The 22,142-nt window shown below is 36.4% G+C and overlaps 1 protein-coding gene across 3 annotated transcripts in view; it reads right to left on the reverse strand.

Moving 5' to 3' along the window:
• The window catches only part of ube2d3 (ubiquitin-conjugating enzyme E2D 3), a 59,541-nt gene extending 39,471 nt beyond the window's left edge, over positions 1-20,070 (reverse strand). Inside the window, exons 1-8 of one of the 3 annotated variants that reach the window (XM_087277508.1) lie at positions 19,760-20,070; positions 18,242-18,305; positions 18,121-18,152; positions 11,784-11,861; positions 11,578-11,683; positions 7,953-8,046; positions 6,681-6,762; positions 2,837-3,462 (exon numbers count right to left, since the gene is read on the reverse strand). In XM_087277508.1, coding sequence (XP_087133634.1) covers positions 6,714-6,762; positions 7,953-8,046; positions 11,578-11,683; positions 11,784-11,861; positions 18,121-18,152; positions 18,242-18,305; positions 19,760-19,783 — 447 coding nt within the window. In that variant the 5' untranslated portion in view covers positions 19,784-20,070 and the 3' untranslated portion in view covers positions 2,837-3,462; positions 6,681-6,713. 3 annotated transcript variants of the gene reach the window in all.
• Between the last annotated feature and the right edge of the window lie 2,072 nt (positions 20,071-22,142).

Here is a 22,142-nt window from a genome sequence, read left to right on the forward strand (position 1 = left end):
TATTTAGCAAAATAACAAAAAGTCAACAGCAAAAAAGAATATCCCTAAAGAACCCTATCCTATTTATTATTATTGTTGTTGATTAAACAGGGGAGTACAGTATACAAGGGAATTAACAACAAAAAATAATCATGTAGCCTACATTAATTTTTCCAGCAGTTGGAATGTCTTAATAGCTTTGGTATTACTCTTCAGGGAATCATACAATGTTTTTAGATCAATTAAAAATTGTTTACAATTTGGTACAGTTAGGGTTGTAACGGTATGAATTTTTCACGGTATGATAATCGTCTAAAACAATACCACGGTTTGACGGTTTCGCGGTATACGGTATGTTACAAATGTTACAAAATAATAGAACAGTGAAGCAAGTTTGACTTTTTCCAAATAATATATTTTTAGTTACTATAAACAACACCACTTACAATGAACAAATAAAAATAAGAAAATAATAAATAATGTGTCAAAGTCCAAATAAAGTCCAAATAAACATGGTGCAAATCCTCAGTAAAAAATAGATATAAATATTTACTATACTATAAATAGTTACATAACGAAACTAGATTCAATATGCAACATCCCTAGGTTTTATGTGCCAGCATGGATATGGTTGTCTATGGATTTGGATATGGTTGTCTGCAATGCAGACAAACAGCTGCACCTTCATTTGCGTCTTTTGAAAACAGCAAGAGCAGCAGTTCGTCTTTGCTGTGTCACTGTTTTGTCATGTTTCTGTGCTGCTGTGCATGCAAAAGTACTTAGTATGAGAATTATTTCATGCAAAACTTTTTTTTGCGTTTTATTTAGCCGCGCATAAATGTATGCCTTTCTCTCATTCCGTGTTGTTCAAAAAGCTTGGTCCACAAACAAAAGCGAAACCTATGCTTATTGGTTGTGATATAGCGAGTTTGAACCAATCTGGGCATGGAGGAGGGACAATGCATCAATGTATCATGTCTGATTTGTTCGGAGTCACAGTGACGAGCGTTTCTTTGTCAAATCAGCGTTGTCAAATGTTGATGACGTAACCGCACTGATTCCGGAGCCTCTGAAAGTCCGCGAATGTTATGTGATACAGCACTGGAAAGCTGAGATTCTCTTCTTTATGCCAATCTTTGAATTGTATGAATCGGATCAGCGGATCAAAAGTTATTAAACATTTAAGAGCAATACTTATTTTTAGCCGCGGACGGCTGTCTCGGTCTTTTAGGGTTAAAACCGTTGATATGCAATTGTTCATGGTATGATAATCGTGCACGTTCAAATCGTGGTAAACCGTCATACCGGTATATTGTTACAACCCTAGGTACAGTCAGCATATTTTGTTTTGTGGATGTGGTACTTTCCAAATAAAATAAGATTTTTTTTTGTTATTTTGTCCATTTCCAATAACCCAGAGTTGCAATCCACAAATAAAACCATTTTATCAGTTATATTGATACATTTATAATACACTTCAAAAAGTAAAAAGAAAACTTGGGACCAAACCGTTTAGTGTAACTGCAACTGAAAATTAAATGAAGAATTGTTTCCAGCTCCATTTTACAAAAACACAAGGGTGAAAAACCTTCCTTAAACTTACTAATAAAATCAGTACATGGATAATATCTGAATGAAGGGAATGCTTGTTTCCATTTACCATTGCTATTGGAGGAACACTTTTATCTGCAGTTGGGATTGTCCTGATATAATTGTTAATAAAAATCTTATATCAGTGATGGTGGAAAGGCTCTGGAAGAGAGACAGATACATGGTTAAATATTTTTGCAGTTTTAATAAGGTCAAGTAATTTGGGGGAGATACAATGAACTTTATTTTGTATTCATTCAAAGTCATTTTTAAACTCAAATTGTTAATAAATGTACTGTAATTATATAAATGGGCGACGCAGTGGCGCAGTAGGTAGTGCTGTTGTCTCACAGCAAGAAGGTCGCTGGGGTGCTGGTTCGAATTTCAGCTCAGTCGGCGTTTCTGTGTGGAGTTTGCATGTTCTCCCTGTGTTCGTGTAGGTTTCCCCCACAGTCCAAAGACATGTGGTACAGGTGAATTAGGTAGGCTAAATTGTCCGTAGTGTATGAGTGTGTGTGAATGAGTGTGTGGATGTTTCCCAGAGATGGGTTGCGGCTGGAAGGGCATCCTCTGCATAAAAACGTGCTGGATTTGTAGTTTGTCTTCAAGTAGGACATGTTCCTGAGTCAACATTCCAATCAGAATTAAGGGAAAGTACAGTTTATATTAGGTTTAGGCTTACAGTTAGGGTTTATGTACATGATTGTTATCCAACTGTAATTTCCCTCTGATTTTGGGAATAATTTAGTTAGGGTTGGGGATTAGGTATGGATTACATTTTATAACCAATAATTGATGTTCCAGGTTCAACATTCAGCTTCATACTCTGGCAAAAATCACACCCACCATAAGTATTTGACTACATTGGTTGAGATGGAGAGAAAATCCTTGGAGTGGTTTGCAAAGGTTGATTTTTCAAAAAAATACAAAACACCTGAAAATTTTGCAAGGGTGGCAGCTGGATCTCATGCATGCCTTGTTGGGCTTGAGCTAAGTCTGTTGCCAGTGGTTTAGGAGTTTATGAGCGATTGCATGGTTTGGGCTGTTTTATCCAATGGGGGCAAGTCAAATTGACATGACAGAGAAAGGGAGTATTACAATTAGGCAAGGTTTCTAACACTTATTGGTTGGTCTGCCGATTAGTTTTAGGGCAGAAGTGATCTTTGGATATTTCCAAAAAATACAATATGGTTTCAGCGCTTGAAGAATAAAAAAATAAAATAAATAAATAAATAAATAAATAAATAAAAAAAACAGTTCCACATAATATGAGTTATGCATCTTTATTGAAGGGTAAAAGTAGCGGGATTTTAAATAGATATTTAGGCCAATCGAGTGAGTGTAATTTCAGTGTCACAGCTGTGAAAGGTTGGGCCAAGAGCTGATCTGAACATTGCAATTTTTATTCATTTATTTTATTTTTTTTTGTTTTTTCACAATCAAACAGAATATAGGAATCGGTCCCAAACTCCCACTGATGTAAAACATCTGACCTTTTCTCCTGCGATTGCATGCACTCCAGGAGTAAGGCCCCAAAAAAAAGCAGAACAACCTAAAGACATTCTCTCTCCGAGCGGCTCAGAGAGACACACACTGTGGTCATACAGGCATGAGGTGTTGTGGAGTGAGAAGAGCTGATTGGTAGAGAACAGACAGACGCTGAGTTCCCTTCTGATGATGTCCATCTCAGGACTGTGTAGTGTGAAAAGGCCACATTCGGGCCTGCATTCCCGTTTCAGCAGAAAACTGGGCTTGTGCCTCCATAAGAGACAGATGGGGAAATATGGTCTTGCAACAGTGTCCAAAACATGAGAGAACAAACAGTTTGTAAATGTGTCCAGCCAACATCACATGGCATATTTCTGAGTCCATTCCCGCGCTATTCTGTTGTATCTGCAAAGAGGACAGAAAAACATCAGACGCTTAAAATCCAGTGACTCTTCCTGCAGACGATGCCTCCAAAATGCAGGATCAAACCTTTCTGAACACAAAGAAACTCAAATGTCTTCTATGCAATAAACTCTTGCTTTTACGAACTGACCTAACAAAACTTCAGATTACAAACATTATTTAAATAAAAATGGTTAGACGTTAAGGCTGCATGATTCTGGCTAAAATGGGAATCACAACTTTTTTTGTGTGCCTAAAATCAAGATCACGATATTGTAAAGGTTAATATGAGTAGGCTATTATTATTGTTAACTCTCAAACATATCGTCACCTTGGAATTATGAGGTTCTTTCTGCGTTCTGAATGATTGAGATATTGAGTTTCAAAATTTTTGCAATCCATATAACAAACAGTATGTGTCTAACATTTGTTTTTTTAAGTTTTAAAATGTACACAATAAGTTGTCATTCAATAATAATATGTCAACTCAATTTTGACAAACGTCAGATAGAACCTTATAATTCAAAAGTGACGATATGGTAAAACAACAATAATAATATTAGGCCTCTGTGTAGGTCTACTGTTGCTTAAAATATTTTGTACAGCCATTATGGTGGACTTGAATATGTCCTGTTTGTTAATTCAGAGTTAAATTATGACACCAGAATACTATTCATATATATATATATATATATATATATATATATATATATATATATATATATATATATATATATATATATATATTATTATATATAATATTTATTCATATTTGTAAAATTGATTTCTTATGTTTAAGATGTGCTTGTCATTTGTCATTGACAGCACTATTAGACCATTTGTTTTCACTGGTAAAATCAGACATTTGTCATTATCAGACTTCTTGCATAATATTCAACATTAGGCTATATAAGCTAGAATAGCTATACTGACACAATAAAACATTTATTTTCATGCACAACACTATGTGTTAGCTATAAAAGAAAAAACATCAAATGCTTGTCATAATCATAACCGTAAAATGCCATATGATCATTTAAATGTGCGGCCAGTTTCATTTTCACTTCCTAGTACGGCTCATGGCTGCAGTCACGGTGATAAAACACACACACACATGCAAATCCGTCTTTCAGCGCGGCTCTCAAACGATCGTACCGTGCAACAAACTGAACATTATTTACAACTTTATTACTTGTTCTTCACAGCCTATGCAGGTTCTGTTCACTAAAGTAACCGTCATTGGCGTGCTGCGTGCACAAGTTCTCGGAAGCTCGTGGTGAACTCATGTGTGACCGCAAATACATCATTACATGATGACAGTAATGACATTTCTGGCTAAATTATACCTTATAAATACAGTACGTGACACTTTTAACACCATTTGAAGGTGTTTATGTTCCTGTGAAGACTTGTGCGACTGCCTTGATTCTCTCCTGACCTTGAAAATATAGTTGGCTGAATTGTAGAAAAGCTGAATTAAGATGGTGTGTAGGGTCGAATCGAGATCATGATCTTTTTACGATTAATCTTGGAGCCCTTTTAGAAGAACTGCAAAACATTTTTAAACAATTAATTTAGTTAATATGTTATTTTAATATCCATGGTTTAATTTTCCAGCAAAACTCTGCATTGCAGCACTTTGTTTGCCAAAACAATTAAAAAAAAAAAAAAAAAAAACACACACACATTAATTCTCATTTGATAATTGATATTTTTCTGGTATTCTAAAAAAATTGGGACAAAATTAAACAAAATTTATTAGGGGTGTCAAAATTAATTATTTGTTCGGTGCACCGTGATGCAGAAGCAGACAATTCGTTATCAGTAATAGATCCTAACCAGTTATTACGAACTGACGTCATTTATCTCATATGTGCTATATTGCTGTAGCCTACTATGGCAAGGGAGCTTGGCGAGCGCAAGTAATTAAAACGCTCCTTAATGTAGAAACTCTGCACAATTCACTGCGTGTGTGTTTGCTGGACAGTCTTTCACTGACACTGAAGTTACAGCAAAAGCCCTGTATCACTGTTATGGAGAAAATGAAAGTAAACTCCATTTCTCTCTCTCTCTTACTGTGGACCTTTGACCTGCTGTGCTGGCGTGACAGTTCCTCTCCTCTCAGCTGTTACAGCGACATTTGTGGATCCAGACACGAGCATGTCTGCAAAGCAAGTTTTCTCCACCGTGTCTTTCATGGATTAGATGCAATTGCCATAGTGTTTATCATCGTCACTCATCAGTGAACAGCGCCAGAGCGTTATAGCCAATCACAGCCCTTTCTGTTGAGCGCGTGACCAATCACATGGGTGTAAGAACTTGCTCGACAGGGCTCAAAAAGCAAGCAGGATATTTAACTTTTTTTATTTGCTATAAATGCTTATGTTGTTCTGTGCAGGTACTTGAGTTATTAAAGTATTGTAAAGTATTAATTGTAAAGTATTATTAAGGTACAATTCATATATGTGGCCACAAAATTGTGTTTAAATTTATAAATATATTTATAAATTTAAATAAAAAAAATTGTGCTGTGAAGAAAATGTAAAACTGTGTATCAGGCTGCTGATACTGATGGCTTGTGCGTATAAATGGATTACCATCTTATTTTAGACTTGAACAACTAAATGAATGCTGAAGTCTATTTAACTGATAATATTTTAATTACATTTTTTAATTACAATTTAAATAAAAAAAATTGTGCTGTGAAGAAAATATAAAACTGTGTATGGAAAGCATCGTCAATGCACCGAGATATCGAATAGAACCAAATCGATGGCATGATAATCTGAACCGTGAGACCAGTGTAGGGTGACACCTCTAAAATTAATAAAGTCTTAATCATTTTTATTTAAGTTTAAACTTAATTGAAGATAAAAATTCAGCATTTTTCATCTAGCATTTTAATGCTTCTCATGCCATGCTCAAACTAGTCCACACACAAAAGAAAACCCTCAGCCATTAAAATTTACACAAAGATTTTAACCAACCTAACAAAAACATCATGCTATTTCTGACTTTACAGCTGATTAAAAGCCATGCTTGCCATCGGGTTAAATACAAGACAAAACAAACCCTAACAAATGAGAGGCAACAACTGCATTTAAAAGACTTTTGGTTTCTGCGCTTTTCTTCAGTCCTTTTAGAAGAGCCGTGAGCGCAGTATTAGTGATGCCACACGCTCATGCTGCACCACACTGCAAACAACCGCTTCTCTACAGTACCTCTAATGTTCACAGTGAAGAGCTGCCCTTCACCTACAGCATGGCATATTTCTCTGTCCATTCCTTTGCCATTCTATTATACCTGATAGAGCATTGTGTGTTAGACTCGCTTCAATTCTATTTACATGCCTTTTAATGTCTTTAATCTTAACAAAAAAATTGTCTTAAACAAATAGACTGACATAAGGTGCCTTAATCATTTACATATTAAAATAAACTTAAATTAGAACTTAAATGAAATCTGTTCATCACACAAAACGTTTCTAAAGAAGACTTAAATCAGTTAGTTCGCGTGGATTTATTTTTCATCTCTTTATGAACGCTTTAAAGCTTCTGCAAGGTTTGTGCTGTTCTTAAATTTAATACTTACGACCATTATGAATGAAATTTTAGACTTCAGGACTAAATTCGCAGGATTTTCTTTCCTAATGACCATTAGTGTGTCTAGCCCAAAAAAAGAACTTTACTTGCCCCATCAAAAAACACTAATTAGTTATTTCTTGACCACATACTTTAAATAATGTGTCAAAACAAGCAAACTCTAGTTGTAGATGTAATATTGTTTCAACATACATTTTTCTGTTTAAAAAATGCTTTAAAAACTATAATAAACTAAATGTATGCATATGTGTCCACCGTCCATGTCACGGTCCTCAACATATATGGTCTTTAAATGCATGAAGAGCTTTTAATCAAATCTTATTGTAAGGTAGGTAAATAAACCGTATTGGTAAACAGAGTTCAAATAGAGTTTTGTTAAATGTTTTATTGAGATGTAGGGTGGTGTTTCATGGGTGTTTGCTTGACTGAGTAGTTTTACACAAACATAGGAAAATTAAGCCTTGTTTAAAAGGATTTAAGACCTACAATACAATATTTCAGTGCATTTAGGACTTTAAGGCCTAAAATGTTTAGAAATTTAAGACATTTAAAGTCTTTAAGACCCCGCGGACGCCCTGTATTGATTGAATAGAATTTCTAGATTTGATTACAATATCTTAATTTGTATTCCAACGATGAACTCATTTCTTATGGCTTTTAAACACAAGATAGCGGGTAATCAATTAACCCCTTTTGGGGGGCTAAAGAAAATTATTAATGAGATTAACACCAGACTAAAAATGCATTTCTCATCTATCAGGACTTACATTTTAGCAAACTGATAAAAATTGTAAATTACATGCAAAATGAATAAACTATAACAATGAAAGCAAACTTATGACCGTGTGTAAAAGTAAAACTTATGACTTGTGTGCTTTATTCTGTACTTACTTCTCTGTGTCTGTTTTATAGATTCGGGCAATCTCTGGCACAAGAGGGTCGTCAGGATTGGGGTCACATAAGAGTGAGCAGATGGACAGAAGAACTGCAAAGAAGACACAGAGACAATAGGTGACAATATGTAGACACAAACACAACATCATTAAAAAAAAATACATCATGCTGCTCATCCAGTGAGATTAGCTGCTTTTCAGGCCAAATAAATTTCCCATATCACAACTAACCATTTTCAACTAAAGCAAAACCTAGGTTGCTCACAATCCCAAATCTTTTACAGATGATAATTGTTATAAAACTAATTGGATGAAAGTAATGTAGTCCAAACACATTACAGTATAAAATATTATTTTAAAAATACAATAACAGTGTATATACAGCAATCATAAAGTAAAACTCAATACCTTTTAAAACCTTTAAGACTCTTTCCATACATGTTAGGATCTTATCAACCCTTTAGGTTTCAACCGGTAACAACATTAGTGACATTTTAACTTGCAGTATATTTATTAAATACTGATTGTAAGAAAACCAAACTAAAGAGTCTGAACAATGTTTACGGTCTCTATTCTTTAAAAATCAACCATCTTCATTGCATGATTGATATATATAATCTAAAGTGGTTCTCAAAAAGCACTGCATTAAATATTTTTTTTTCCGCACCATGTCTTTAAAATATAAACATTTATTTTACTCTAGTATTTTCAATGGAGTTTCTGTGCTAGGCTGCTGATACTGATGGCTTGTGCGTATAAATGGATTACCATCTTATTTTAGACTTGAACAACTAAATGAATGCTGAAGTCTATTTAACTGATAATATTTTAATTACATTACAACATCGATGCTATAAAACAAGGATGACAAGCTCACAAAGCATTTCTGCAACACTGATACAAATTTTATTTATGGAGACAATTAAAAAGCACTGCAGTGTTTGTATGAGACAATTAGTCTACCGAAATGTGTATATTTTATACAAAATATGAAGCGGATTGGTCAGCTCTTGTCACATGACTCATGGCGTGCTCGCAGCATTCTGAAGATGTTTTCAATTGGGGTGCCTGAAAGGCGCGAATGCGTCACACAAGCCGTGTGCTTTTATTGGAAATAACAAACTTGCGCGCGAAAAAGATGATATGTGAACAGCCACCATCATTTGCCATCTCTATCAGTTGATCTTCTTGCACAGACATCCTTGATTCACTTGATTTGTTGACAAATGGGTTGCGGATCCATTTCTTGGCAGCTTGTGGGTCATTCCCTGGGCCATTTTCACTTCACAAAGACTTTCCAAAGATGTCTGTTTCTTACTCATTTTGCTGCTTGTGGGTTAAATTATGGTGCTCAAGTGAACAAGATGTAACCAAGAGAATACAGTCATTTTTCAAAATAAAAGATTCAGACAAAGATAATAAAATACAGAAATAATTAATGATTTCTTGTGTGACCCGGTACTTATTCATGCACGGATCAATATTGCATATTAAATTCAGGCAAACTTAAGCTTTATTTTTGATTATACAAAGTATAGTAGTAATACTTTGTATAATAACGTTTAAGACTTCTTAATGCTTTAAGGGCCTTTAATATCTGTAAATTGATTTATTAACTTTTAATAATTTTTAAGACCCCACGGACACCCTAAATGAATATTTTGGCACCACGCTTATGGCCCGTTTCCACTGACTGGTATGGTACACTATGGGTCACCTTTATCAGGCTTGCATTTCCACTGCCTAAAGGGTACTAAGGGTGGTGTACGACAGAAAGTTTCAGTCAACGCCATTCTAACTCAAGGAAACGTCAAAGTAAAGCTGTACGTGTCGTTCACATATTATATGAGAAGCACTTCTCAAAAAACAGATGCTTTATACACAGAAATACTTGTGGATAAATGTTCATAACGAACTTTTCTATGAACATAATTTGATTATAACTGCAGATCAATGACTAGATCAAATAGCCTACAGTAACTGCAATTATGAAATAAATAAAGGCAACCTACATGAGCACATACAGACCCTTAAGGCTGATTTATACTTCTGCGTCAAACGCCGGCGTATGCTACGGCGCTGACGCAGAGTCCTTCGCCGTTTCCGTCGCCGTCACTGACGTGCACCTCTCAAAAAATGTAACTACACGTGGCAACGACGCGTAGCGTAAGCTCTGTGATTGGTCGGCTTGGTAGCGCTGACGAGTCTGGGCGGGACAGAGAGCCGCTCGAATGCCGCGAGCGATTGTTTACAAGTGTGGAGTCCCGTGAAGGAGCTCCGGATGGAAAGTTTTGTTTTGTGTTTACCTCATAGTTAAAGTTGTTGCACGTCTGCCGGTTCCTGCCTCCTAAAATGAGCGAGTTTGAGCCACTTGTACATCCCGGAAGTGTTCAGGAAAAGCAAAAAAGCCGCGAAGCAACTCGACACAGAGAAACATTAACACCTCACTGCCCACTAGCGTTTCAGAAGTGTTAATGCAGACCAACAGAGACAGCGCGCAGAAGTATAAATGCACAGCCACGCGCGTTGCATGCGCCGTGGGTTACGCCGGTCACTTGACGCAAAGTATAAATCAGGCTTTACAGTCTCTATATGTTACTAATTACAGAAAAACTAAACACAGCATACATTTGGTCCATATTTGGGTTCACAAACTATACGCAACTTATAGCCCACAGTTAGAGCAAACCTCTCATCTGTGTCTGTAATCTTCACCAGCACATGTGACCTATAGTTAGAAAGTAATTCTGTCATACCAAGTCCATAATAGTCCAAAAGGCGATGATAGTAGTTAAACATGGCAGTTGGCGAAAGAATCATTCGCTCCTTCGTTTTTTTCTGGCTTCTCCTTTGTTTTGTTTGGACTGAGAGGATCGGATGTTAGAAGCACTTCAATGATCATGTACACGGTATTATCATCAGCTCACGAAGTTTGTCATTTCAAGTATAGATGCGCACACGAACGATTGCGAGCTCCCTGAAGAAATTGAAACCGCTCACACTTTTAGACGGCGTTGTAAAACAAAAACAGGACACATTAAATTTAGTTATAACCATTATGATTATTATATGTATATAGTATTACTGTGTAATTAAAAATGGTTTCTTTGTTTTCATTCTTATACTCGTGTATGCGCGAGTTACGCTTCTCTGTAAACCCATAGCAGCTGCATGTCTAGCTCCGCCTTTTGTCATGTTAAGTACCCTTTGCAAAAGGTGGCCAAAAAATCATACAGTTCACTTTTAGGTACCCTTTGACAGTGGAAACGGCCATAAAAGTGTACCGTACTGTACCACTCAGTGAATTAGGAAATCAGCCATTAGTAAATGGTGCCAAAAAATCAGTAAGTACACTATTTTGGTACCTTTGAAAGCGGAAATGGAAAAAAATGCATACCGTACCGTAGTGTAGGGGTGTCAAAATAAATTAACACTTTATAATTAGTTATATGTGGACAATAATGGCTTTAACGAGTTTTCTCCACTGCATCTTTTAGATGATCCGTCTATAAGTACCCATTGATAGCCGCTAATGGATCAGCTGACCAATAGACACGATTACAAATGCTTCAGTGTCGTGCCACTCTTGACAGGCTTTGCAACACCTATTATTGTGCGTTTACCTTTAGAAATAGTAAGTGCAGGTGACCACTGGGACCTGAGGATATCCAGACAGATGCTGCCATTGCTGTTTATGTTGGGATGGTAGATTCTTGTAGTAAATGCAACCTAGATAAAGACAACAATGTTATACACTCTTGCAGTCAAACACACGCACAGACACAATAGAACAGACAGAAATTGGTATTGCTGTTTCTGAAGTTCTCACCTTTGGTGGTTTAAATGGGTAATCTGTTGGGAAGTGTATGGTTAGGAAAAACACACCACCCTGATATGGACTTTCATTCTGTAACGAAATAAGAGGAGATTGACTTAAGATATTAGTACATTTACACTATCGTTCAAATGTTTGGGGCAATTCAGTTATTATTTTCAGACATTTTACTAAGGTTGTGCGTTAAATAATTAAAATGAGAGTGAAAATATTTATAATGTCACAAAATGTTTCTATTTCATCAGCAATTTCTATTTCTATTCAACAATTAATCTAGAAAAAGCATCAGTTTCTACTAAAATATTAAGCTGCGCATCAATTTATATGATTGGAATGGTTTTTAGCGAATCATGATGACACTACAAACTGAAGTAATGAAGCTGAAAATTCAGCTTTGGGTCAAAGGCATAAATTTTATTTATAATTAAATATGTTCACAAAGAAAAAGCTCATTTTAACTTTTGTACATTGTTGACGGACCTTAATTGATGGTAAGGCTTTAAAATCATGACTGAAATATTTGCAGATTTTTATTTTTGTATCAGTGCATGTTTTTTCATGCATATACTGAGAAATCTGTATGTGTTTATGTGTGCGTGTCTGTATGGACCTGTACAAAAATCAATCTAAATGAATTCTGTTTTTAATCATTGGCTTATGCAAGATTGTATTATTAAAAAATCTTTTAGTATTTGCCTTTCGTATATTTTGTATTCCTTTGTTACATGTAATATACTTTAAAATGTGGAAAATCAGATTTTCAGGTGACACAAACTGTAAAAGATCAAAAGATTAAATTCCATAAAATGTAGGCACTAGGAGACACTTTAATGATGGCTTTTTTTAAACACAAGTTTTTGTTCTGTGAATTGTGTAATTCTACCAAACAGAATAACTCGAGTTAAAAGGGACCTATTGTGCCCCTTTTTACAAGATGCAAAATAAGGGCTTACTCACACTATGCTATCTAAACCGTGCCCAGGCCCGTTTCCTGGATCGTTTGAGAAGTGTGAGTGCGCTGAAGCGGGCTCGATAAACTCAGTTCACTTGGGCTTTGGCGTGGTACTCTTGTGTGTGAGTGCAAAACGCGCTTAAGCCCTAAACTGAAAGCGAGATGTGACTTTAGAGGGACTGTTTGAAATTTGTTTATTATTCATTCTTACTATTCAATGAACGCAAACTGTCGTAGGTTATTAAAGACGCAAACCCCTCACCAGGCACGAAAGCTGCGCACCTTCAGCAAACCTCCTAATTCCTGCAGCACAAAGACTTTATGATTGTTTATGAGCGTCAAAAGTGGCTGATCTGTTCGGCGATCTGTTCTTAATTGTGTTATTTTGGTAATTGTCACTGTAAATTCAAATAAGACTGTGCCATTTTTAAAGGAGGGTGGAGCTACAAATGCCTATGTGTCAGCATAGTGGCAGATTCATAAACAAGACCAGCGTCCTATGCTAATGAGGGAGAGATCATCATTTTTGGCCCGTTTCCAGTGGTACAATACGATACGGTTCAATACAGGTCAGCTTTATCCAGGTTGTATCTCCACTGCCAAAGGGTACTAATGGTCCCCTTTTGGTGGGCTGGGTTTTCGGCAGAAAGTTGAAGTCAACGTCATTCAAGTCGAAGTTCACATATTGTATGAGAAGCACTTCTTACTAAACAAATCCTTTATATACATACATGTATAAATTAATGTTTATTACTAACCTTTCTATGAACAGGATTTGATTATAGCTGCAGATTAATGAAATAGCCTACCATCTGCGATTATATAAAATAAAAAATAATTAAATATTTATGAACACATACAGATATTTACAGTCTCTGAAATTTTACCAATTACAAATGAAAGATACCCAAAAGTTACATTTAGACTCTATATGGGTTCATAAACTATATGAAACATTACAGACATACAAACATAGTCAGCGCAAACCTCTAATCTTTATTCTTCACCAACACGCAACTTTAACATGTTGTTAGAAATTCCATCATTCTGAGTTCCTAATAGTCCAAAAGGCAATGATACTAATTAAACATGGTACTTTGTTCATCTTTTAAGTTGCTGAAAGAATCCTTTGCTTATTTGTTTTTTCGGGGTTCTTCTTTGTTTTTTGGGCGCCACTCTCGCGTTTTTCCATTTCTGAAAGGATCAGATGTCAGAAGCACTTCAGTAATCACGCGCACATTATTATCATCAGCACAAGAAGTTCATTATTTCAAATATAAATGCACAGCAAGTGACCACAGGCTCACTGGAGAAAGCGAAACCACTCGTGCTTTAGACGGCCTCGTAAACAACAACTGGACAGCAGGTTGATCTTGGCTGTTCATCAAAATGGCCATAAGGTTTGTTTAAGCTCAGGTCAACCATGGCTCGCTATTATAAGCAGTGTTTCCTCTAGGATTTTGTCCAGTTGTGGCGGCAGGACTTTTTTTTTTTTTTTTTTTTTCACAGATCTACCGACTACCTGTGCCGTTATTATTTTAATGACAAATGTCGTTAGCGCAGTATTAGAAGTCTCCAGAAGAGAAATGTCTCCAGCATTTATTAGATTTGCTAGGAATATATATAAAAAAATATTTATAAAAGCATTAATGTGTCCTGAAGTAAAGTAAAATGGCCATACGTCGTGTTTGCTGGCCTCACACATCATGCACCTGTCAGCCTGTAAGTCAGTCAGCACGTCACCTTAAAGCAGTGGTTCCCAACCTGGGGTCCGCGCCCCCCTAAGGGGGGCGCCAGAGTTCACAGGGGGGGCGCGGGAGAGGATAAGTATTGAGGTAGAAAAAGGCATAAAAATGCTCCACTATTATAAAGGGCTTTGCAATTAATCGAAAATCCGATTTAGATTTCGGTTTCAAACGATTATAAAAAAGCATTAATCGAGATAAATGATTATTGCGTCATATTTTGCCACGTTCCAGTTGTACACGTGTTTTTCTTAAAAGCGCGAAAGAGCTTATGTGTGTGTGCAGCACGATCACGCAGTCAGAAGCATGCGGCTGGTCAGCATTCGGTCTCATTCACACACTGAGACGAGCAGAGGAGCGCAGACATCTAAAGTCATCTTAACGTGAGCGCTTTAATGGTCAAATAGGTGTCAAAACGCGGTGTTTAGTGATTATGTACATTAACCCTCATTTGTGTAATAAACAAACGAGTTGAGGATCAAAAGACGTGAAAGAGAAACCATTAAAGATACAGTGCGCTATAATCCTTCTGCCGCCTGTTTTTATCATTATTAAACAAACATAACAAGAAAACCCTCGCTGCTCTTGACTGAAGGACTGCTGTAGCTAAAGTGTTTTTCTTACAGTGAAGATGCTTAAAGCACAGTTTGTTTCATATTTTTTTCTATTGTATTTATTTCTCTTTCCTTTGCAGGGTGGAAAATAACTGTATGTATACAGTTGAAGTCAGAATTATTAGCCCTCTTGAATATTAGCAAACCTTTTCCTGCCCAATTTCTGTTTAATGGAAAGAATATTTTATTAACTTATTTCTGAACATAATAGTTTTGATATCTCATTTCTAATTACTGATTTCTTTTTGTCTTTGCTATAATGACAGCACATAATATTTTACTAGATATTTTTCAAAATACAAGCATTCAGATTAAAGTGCAGTTCAAAGGCTTAATTAGAGTAATAAGGCAAGTCATTATAACGGTAGTTTATTCTGCAGACAATCAAAAATATATATTGCTTAAGGGGGCTAATAATATTGACCTTAAATTGGTTTCAAAACATTTAAACCTGTCTTTATTCTAGCTAAAATAAAACAAATAGAAGAAAAAATATTATAGGAAATACTGTTAAAATTCCTTGCTCTGTTAAACATAATTTGGGAAATAGTTATAAAAAAAAATCTCAGGAGTGCTAATAATTTTGACTTTAACTGGCAATGGTTTTGAATAATCGTGATTAAAATTATGACCAAAATAATCGTGATTATGATTTTTCCCAAAATAGAGTAGCCCTACTATTATATATGCATTTTTAAGTACCAAAAAAAAAAAAATCTAAACACATACTTAAAATTCCAACATAATAGTGAAAATAATTAAAATAAATAACTTTAAATAATTATTTAAATTTTGCTCACTCGCGCAATTTGCTTGTCAACGTGTCGTAAAGGCAAAATCAAAACAAAAATGGCAGACAAACGTAAATGCAGTGATTCTTCAGAGGCGAAGAAAAAGATTAGACAGTATGACAAAGCCTACCTAGATTTTGGTTTTATTGAAGGCCAAGACAAGTTAAAACTGATTAATTAATATTTTCTATACATATTACTATATATTAATATTACACAAACACACAAACACACACACACACACACACACACACACACACACACACACACATATATATATATATATATATATATATATATATATATATACACAGTACATATGTGTGTGCGTGCGTCTGTATTTATATGGTGGGGGGGCTCCAATGTTTGTATATGTTCATGGGGGGGGCCCCAAAGAAAAAGGTTGGGAACCACTGCCTTAAAGGATAAGCAAATGACGCACAGCACTACTACGATTACAGAAACGTTTGCTCTATTATAATTCACTTACCCTTTAATACGTTTTGGTGCGATTATTACCCGCTTTTAAAAAAATAAAATGTTTTGAATGAGAAGCTGAAATGTAGCCGTGGTGGGATGAATTTTGGCGTGGCGCACCGCCACATGTCTCAGCTGTGTTCTTAAAGGTTCTGGACACCCTGGAGAACTTTTTTTTTTATATTAACAGATGTGTGTGTGTTGAGCATCAGTTAAGACAATGTTAGCACCTGTCAGCTTTAATTGTGGGGAAAACTGGATAATTTTGAGCTTTTGTCAGCTAATTTCAGCTTCCGGGTTTAAAATGATTTTTGGGGCGGGATCAAAATTGGCGACGTAGCGAAGTATTGCAAGTGCAATGATGACGCGTCGGTTTCTCATTATTATTCATAGCGGAGTTTTCTTATCCTATGAGAAGAGCCGCCTGCTTAATTATTCATGAGAGCATGTGCTTTCTCAAGGCAAGGCAGACCTGCCAGTTTCAAGCAAGCTGTGAGACACGGACCCACGGCACGCAGTAACCGTTCATGAAGGCTCGCATGTGTTTGTTTCCATGATCCACGGGGTTTGTTGCAAGTTTTTTCCCCGCGATCTTGTCAGGGCTGATCTTACAGCAAAGCTGTGTGTGTGCTGCAAGCATTTTTGTCAGGAGAGCAGTACGAGAATTGACGAATGGCGGACGTTGACTTTTATCAGGAGTTCGTTCACATCGCCGTGCTGCTGTGTTTCCTCTATATTACCAGCAGGGCTAATGGTTAAAATAGACAGGTCAGGAGACCTGCTGCACTGAGTCTGCATTCAGATCTATAATTTAGACCGGGGGATCGAGGGAGAATCCTCATTTATAGTGTTTACATGAACACACTTATCTTTATAATGATATAAATTGTGGTTATGTGTATATTAAATTACGAATAACAAATGTAGCAGGGCATTAAATTACTGTTTATTTCTTTGTTTCTTTGCATTTTAACTTTGTGAACTATAAACTCATGCATCTCCTGACAGTTTGTGTCTCATTTTGTGAGCTGACTGTCAACAACAGTTGTTCGCTCCCCTTCTCCCCTGCTGGCCACGCCCACTCCTGCCCTATGCTCCACGCCCATTAATCATGCATCTTTTGAAAAAATTCTGAAGTAGACTTTAACCGAAAGTGGGGGGGGGGATTCATGGCCCTTTAAAAATGGTGCTTCCTTTGTTTTCAATCTCCTTGTTTGTACACGCGCTAGTGACCTTTCTCAGTAAACCAGTCGTCTTTTGGTACCCTTTTATTGTGCTAGGCACCCTTTGGAAAGGGTACCCAAATATTGGTACGGTTCACTTTTTGGTACATTATGACAGTGGAAATGGGCATAAAGGGGCATACCAAACCATACCATACCATACCACTCAGTGGAAACGGGCCATAATGGGCAGGGTTTTCCCCTTCCGATGACATATAAAAAATGAGAATGTCTATCAAAGTGTTTCTGCAGCCTGTTTTTATAAAGTGTTATTATGAATAATAGAATACTTTACCATTAGAAGCTGGTTATATTCACACGCTGTTTTCACAAATCTGCGTTTAAACCTATTAGAAAAGTGATTTTTGCATAATAGGTCCCCTTTAAATTGTAAAAACAAAAATCATAATTATTTTATGGGCTTTTTAAAAATCTAATCTTACCAATCCCAAACCTTTGAACAGTGATCCACATTGCGGACCAGCATTAACTTATTCAATAACGTGCATTTAGTTTTTACTGTACTCACCGGCCCCATGATTGTTGCCTGCCAGTGGAAAACTGCATGAGAGCAAACACATGTACAGCATCAGTTTACAGTAAACACACACATACAACCACAATGTGCATGTAAAAGTCCTGGATCTCACCGTCATCCCCCACCGGACCTGCTGAGCACTGTGCAGGAGGATCACGTGCCAAATCAGTCAATTCCTACAGAGGAGAGGCAGAATGAGATGTATGCAGTGAAAACGCACAGACGGCTCTGTATAATGAAGGGCCAGAAATGGCGCTTGCCTCTTTTATCACTATAGTGACAGCAAGATGAAACCGGCAGATTGAATGTTTAGCAGCACAGTGTATTTATAGTTCCAGAGGGGTCATGAGGGAGAAGAGCTGGAACACAACCTGAACATGTCCGTCTGCTTCTGCCTACTTCAAGAGCGCCACGTTTATTTTTATGTGGTCGAGTCTGATGAGTGGGAAGACACCTGAGGCCATTTCATGTCAGCAAACTGTAACTTTCTAGAGCTCTTCCATTGCACGAATACAGGCAGGTTTGAACTACCTAAGACATATTTTTCTAATGTGAATAATATGAAACTATCAAGACAAGACACTACAGGCCAAAACACTTTTTCATGCATCTGTCAATTTTTCATCCGTTTCAAGTGTTTCTTTCATAGAGTGTCTAATTAGATGAACCCAAAATACCCCTATAAGTTTTACTGTTTTCACATTTTATGAAATAGTTTTAGTAGATTGTAATTACAGTACAATTTCTAAAGCAGCTTTCTCTAAATATTTTTTTTCTGCTGCACTTTGCTATAAATCTCCAATTGAGAAGCCCAGACTTTAAAGTTTTATTTATATCGATATTTCAAAAGGATTCCTTTATAAGTAACACTTTTAATAAGTACAAATACTTATTATGTGATTGATTATATACCATATTTTATATAAATTCAGAGTTTATTCAACCAACTGAGGAAGTATGGTGATAATATTATTATTAATAAAACAATATTATTTTTACCCAATTTAAGTGTCTTGCCGTAAACCTAAAATTATACACAGGCTCTAAAGGTCAGCTAAAAGAAGAGCAGTAATAAAAAGATCAGACGTCAAAACCTAATATCATTATGAACTTTATCAAGATCAGATTCATGTTTTCTGTTTCATTTTACAGGACTATGATAAGAATTTACCGCCGACACCACGAGGCGAAGTGAAAACACTTCAGTAACCAGTTTAATAATTATAATACATTTAAATACCGATATTATGTAGATTTATCAGCTTTAATATTTACCTACCATTTCATAATCCGACATAGTCAAATAATTATTAGCTGTCAAAGCCCTCGTCTGACAGTGACGTGTTATATTAGCATACTTCTGGATCTGTATAAAAAAAAAAAAAAAAAAAAAATATATATATATATATATATATATATATATATATATATATATATATATATATAAAGACAGGATTGGTGTAATAATTGAACAACCAACTCGCGCTTGTAACGTTAACTGGGAATAATCCAACACTCGTTTTTTTACGCAACACTTCCACATGCTGCAAATGGCTAAAGTAATTAATGACACACTGATTTATAATACATCTGGTTGATATATTCATCCTCGGTATAATTTCTCACTTACCTTTTGGATTCGTTTAAGCGCCATCTTCCCACTGGGTGTAGTGGCTCCCGAATAACTAGCGCCCTATTTCTCGATATGTGAGCTAACCTGAGAGCTAGCCAGCTGCCTAGATAAAAACTACCATTAAAAATGCCACGATGCAGAAACTGTATCTAACATTCAGCGTCTAAAATGATACCGCAGTCAGACGGGTGAATACGGACAGGCCCTGATCCCTGTCGGTGAGTGTAAAGCTGATGTGTGTGTATTACACTTCTCTTTCAGTTTGTCTGAGCTGACAAGATGTCCGTGAGCTTGTTGTTAGCACTTCTAGCTGCTTCTGCTCATCGTGGCATTAAATGGCGAATTAAAGAGCGGTAATGAACCGAGCGCCACCCTGAGCGCTGGATGACAACGGGATAGGCGGTAATAAAACTCACTCAACTTCCAAAATGTGTTTTATTTTTTAATAAAAAAAAAAATCAAAAGTAATCGGAGGAGAATTGTAAAGGGATTACCTTCAAACATGTTCATGTAATTCCTTGGAAAACAAAGGCAGGCTTCTTCTGAACCACGATGACGAGAGATGAGGTGAATGTAAATATAATGGTTCTGATAACAAATGAAAGCAGACATTTTAAGTTCCAGTTCATGCTGTATTACATTTATATGACTATTTAATTTCTAGCAGTTTTTGCCACAACTGCTACCCCTAAAATATTTTGGCTTGGCATAATCAAATTATTTGAATTCATTGCATTTTTTTTTTGATTCATAAAACATTTTGGTAAGCTGCCATATTTACCTATTGAGGGTGACAAGACATGTCTGGATTTTGAGTTATTTTTTTTTAAAGCTTATATAAATTCATTTTAAAGGGATAATTCACCAAAAAAAGGGGGAAAAAAGAAAAGAAAATTCTGCCATCATTTACTCACTCTTGATGTTTGAAACCAGTTTGAGAGATTTTGTGTTCTATTGAACACAAAAAATGATACTTTCAAGAATGTTAGAAACCAATAACCGACATCCATTTGTAATTCCAACTATGGATATCAATGGTTATTGGTTTTCAGCTTTCTTCAATAGGTCATCTTTTGTAGGGAACAGAAAAGAAAATGAATCAAACTGGAGCAAGTGAATAAACGGTGAGTAAATGGTAACAGAATTGATATTTATTAAGGGTGAACTATCCCCTGAAGTCATCTTGAGGCCCCTGGTTGAGAACCACTGCTCTGCGGTTTTCAATCGTTCATTTTTCTTCAGCTTAGTCCATTTATTAATCTGGGGTCGCCACAGCGAAATACACCGCCAACTTATCCAGCATATGTTTTACACAGCGGATGCCCTTCCAGCTGCAATGCAGTACTTGGAAACATCCATAAACACTCTTTCACACACATACACTACAGGCAATTTAGTTTATTCAGCTCACCTATAGAGCATGGCTTTGGACTGTGAGGCAAAACTGAGCACCCGGTGGAAAGCTGTGGGATTTATGACATACCGAAATACCATGGTAATATGGTACGTGATACTTTTTACATGGTACATTATGTCTTGGTACAAAGTACATCATACCATTACACATTATAATAGTGAATCCCCACAGTGCACAGAAGTATGGCCTTTTATGCGATGTTAAAGAATTTGGGACCATACAGCCACCTTCTACTGCTCCTATATTTCTACATGCATTCCATGCACTGTAGGAGCTTTTAACCTTGGGCAAGGCCACTGGTTGGTGATTTGACCATCCTTTCATCATTGTTTGTAAATTTTCACTGCTAGAGATACTCTGAACTGTCATACACTTTTGGCCCTTGTCAAAGTCACTGTTATCTTTTTCCTACCCATTTCTCCAACATCTAAGTAGATTACAATAATTTTCAGCTCGGTTGATAAATTATTGCCAGTAGGGCTGCACAATTAATCGTTTAAGCATCAATATCACAATGTACACATTTGCAAGAGACACACTGCAGGATCTTCAGTGTCAAGTATGGGTAATTGTTGAAAAGGAGTTTGTTAATTCATCCACTTCAGTTAAGTAGGCTAGGGTAACCCCACTGCTAAAGAAACCCAACCTGGATCAAACGCCACTTGAAAACTACAAACCGGTATCCCTGCTTCCATTCATGGCCAAGATTCTGGAGAAAGTCGTGTGGAAGGTCCGACCCCTTCTATCTGAACATGCAGCTCAACTCCTTGTTCAAGCTCTTGTTCTCTCCAGACTGGACTATTGCAACTCTCTACAAGCCGGGCTCCCAGCTAACTCTATCAAACCTCTTCAGATGCTTCAGAATGCAGCAGCACTAGTGGTCTTTAATGAACCTTAAAGAGCATGTCTATCCGCTACTCATCCATTTGCACAGGCTGCCAGTTGTTGCTTGCATCAAATTTA

The sequence above is a fragment of the Danio rerio genome, chromosome 13, assembly GCF_052040795.2.
Source record: "Danio rerio strain M-AB ecotype USA chromosome 13, GRCz13ab, whole genome shotgun sequence".
Classification (NCBI taxonomy): Eukaryota; Metazoa; Chordata; class Actinopteri; order Cypriniformes; family Danionidae; genus Danio; species Danio rerio.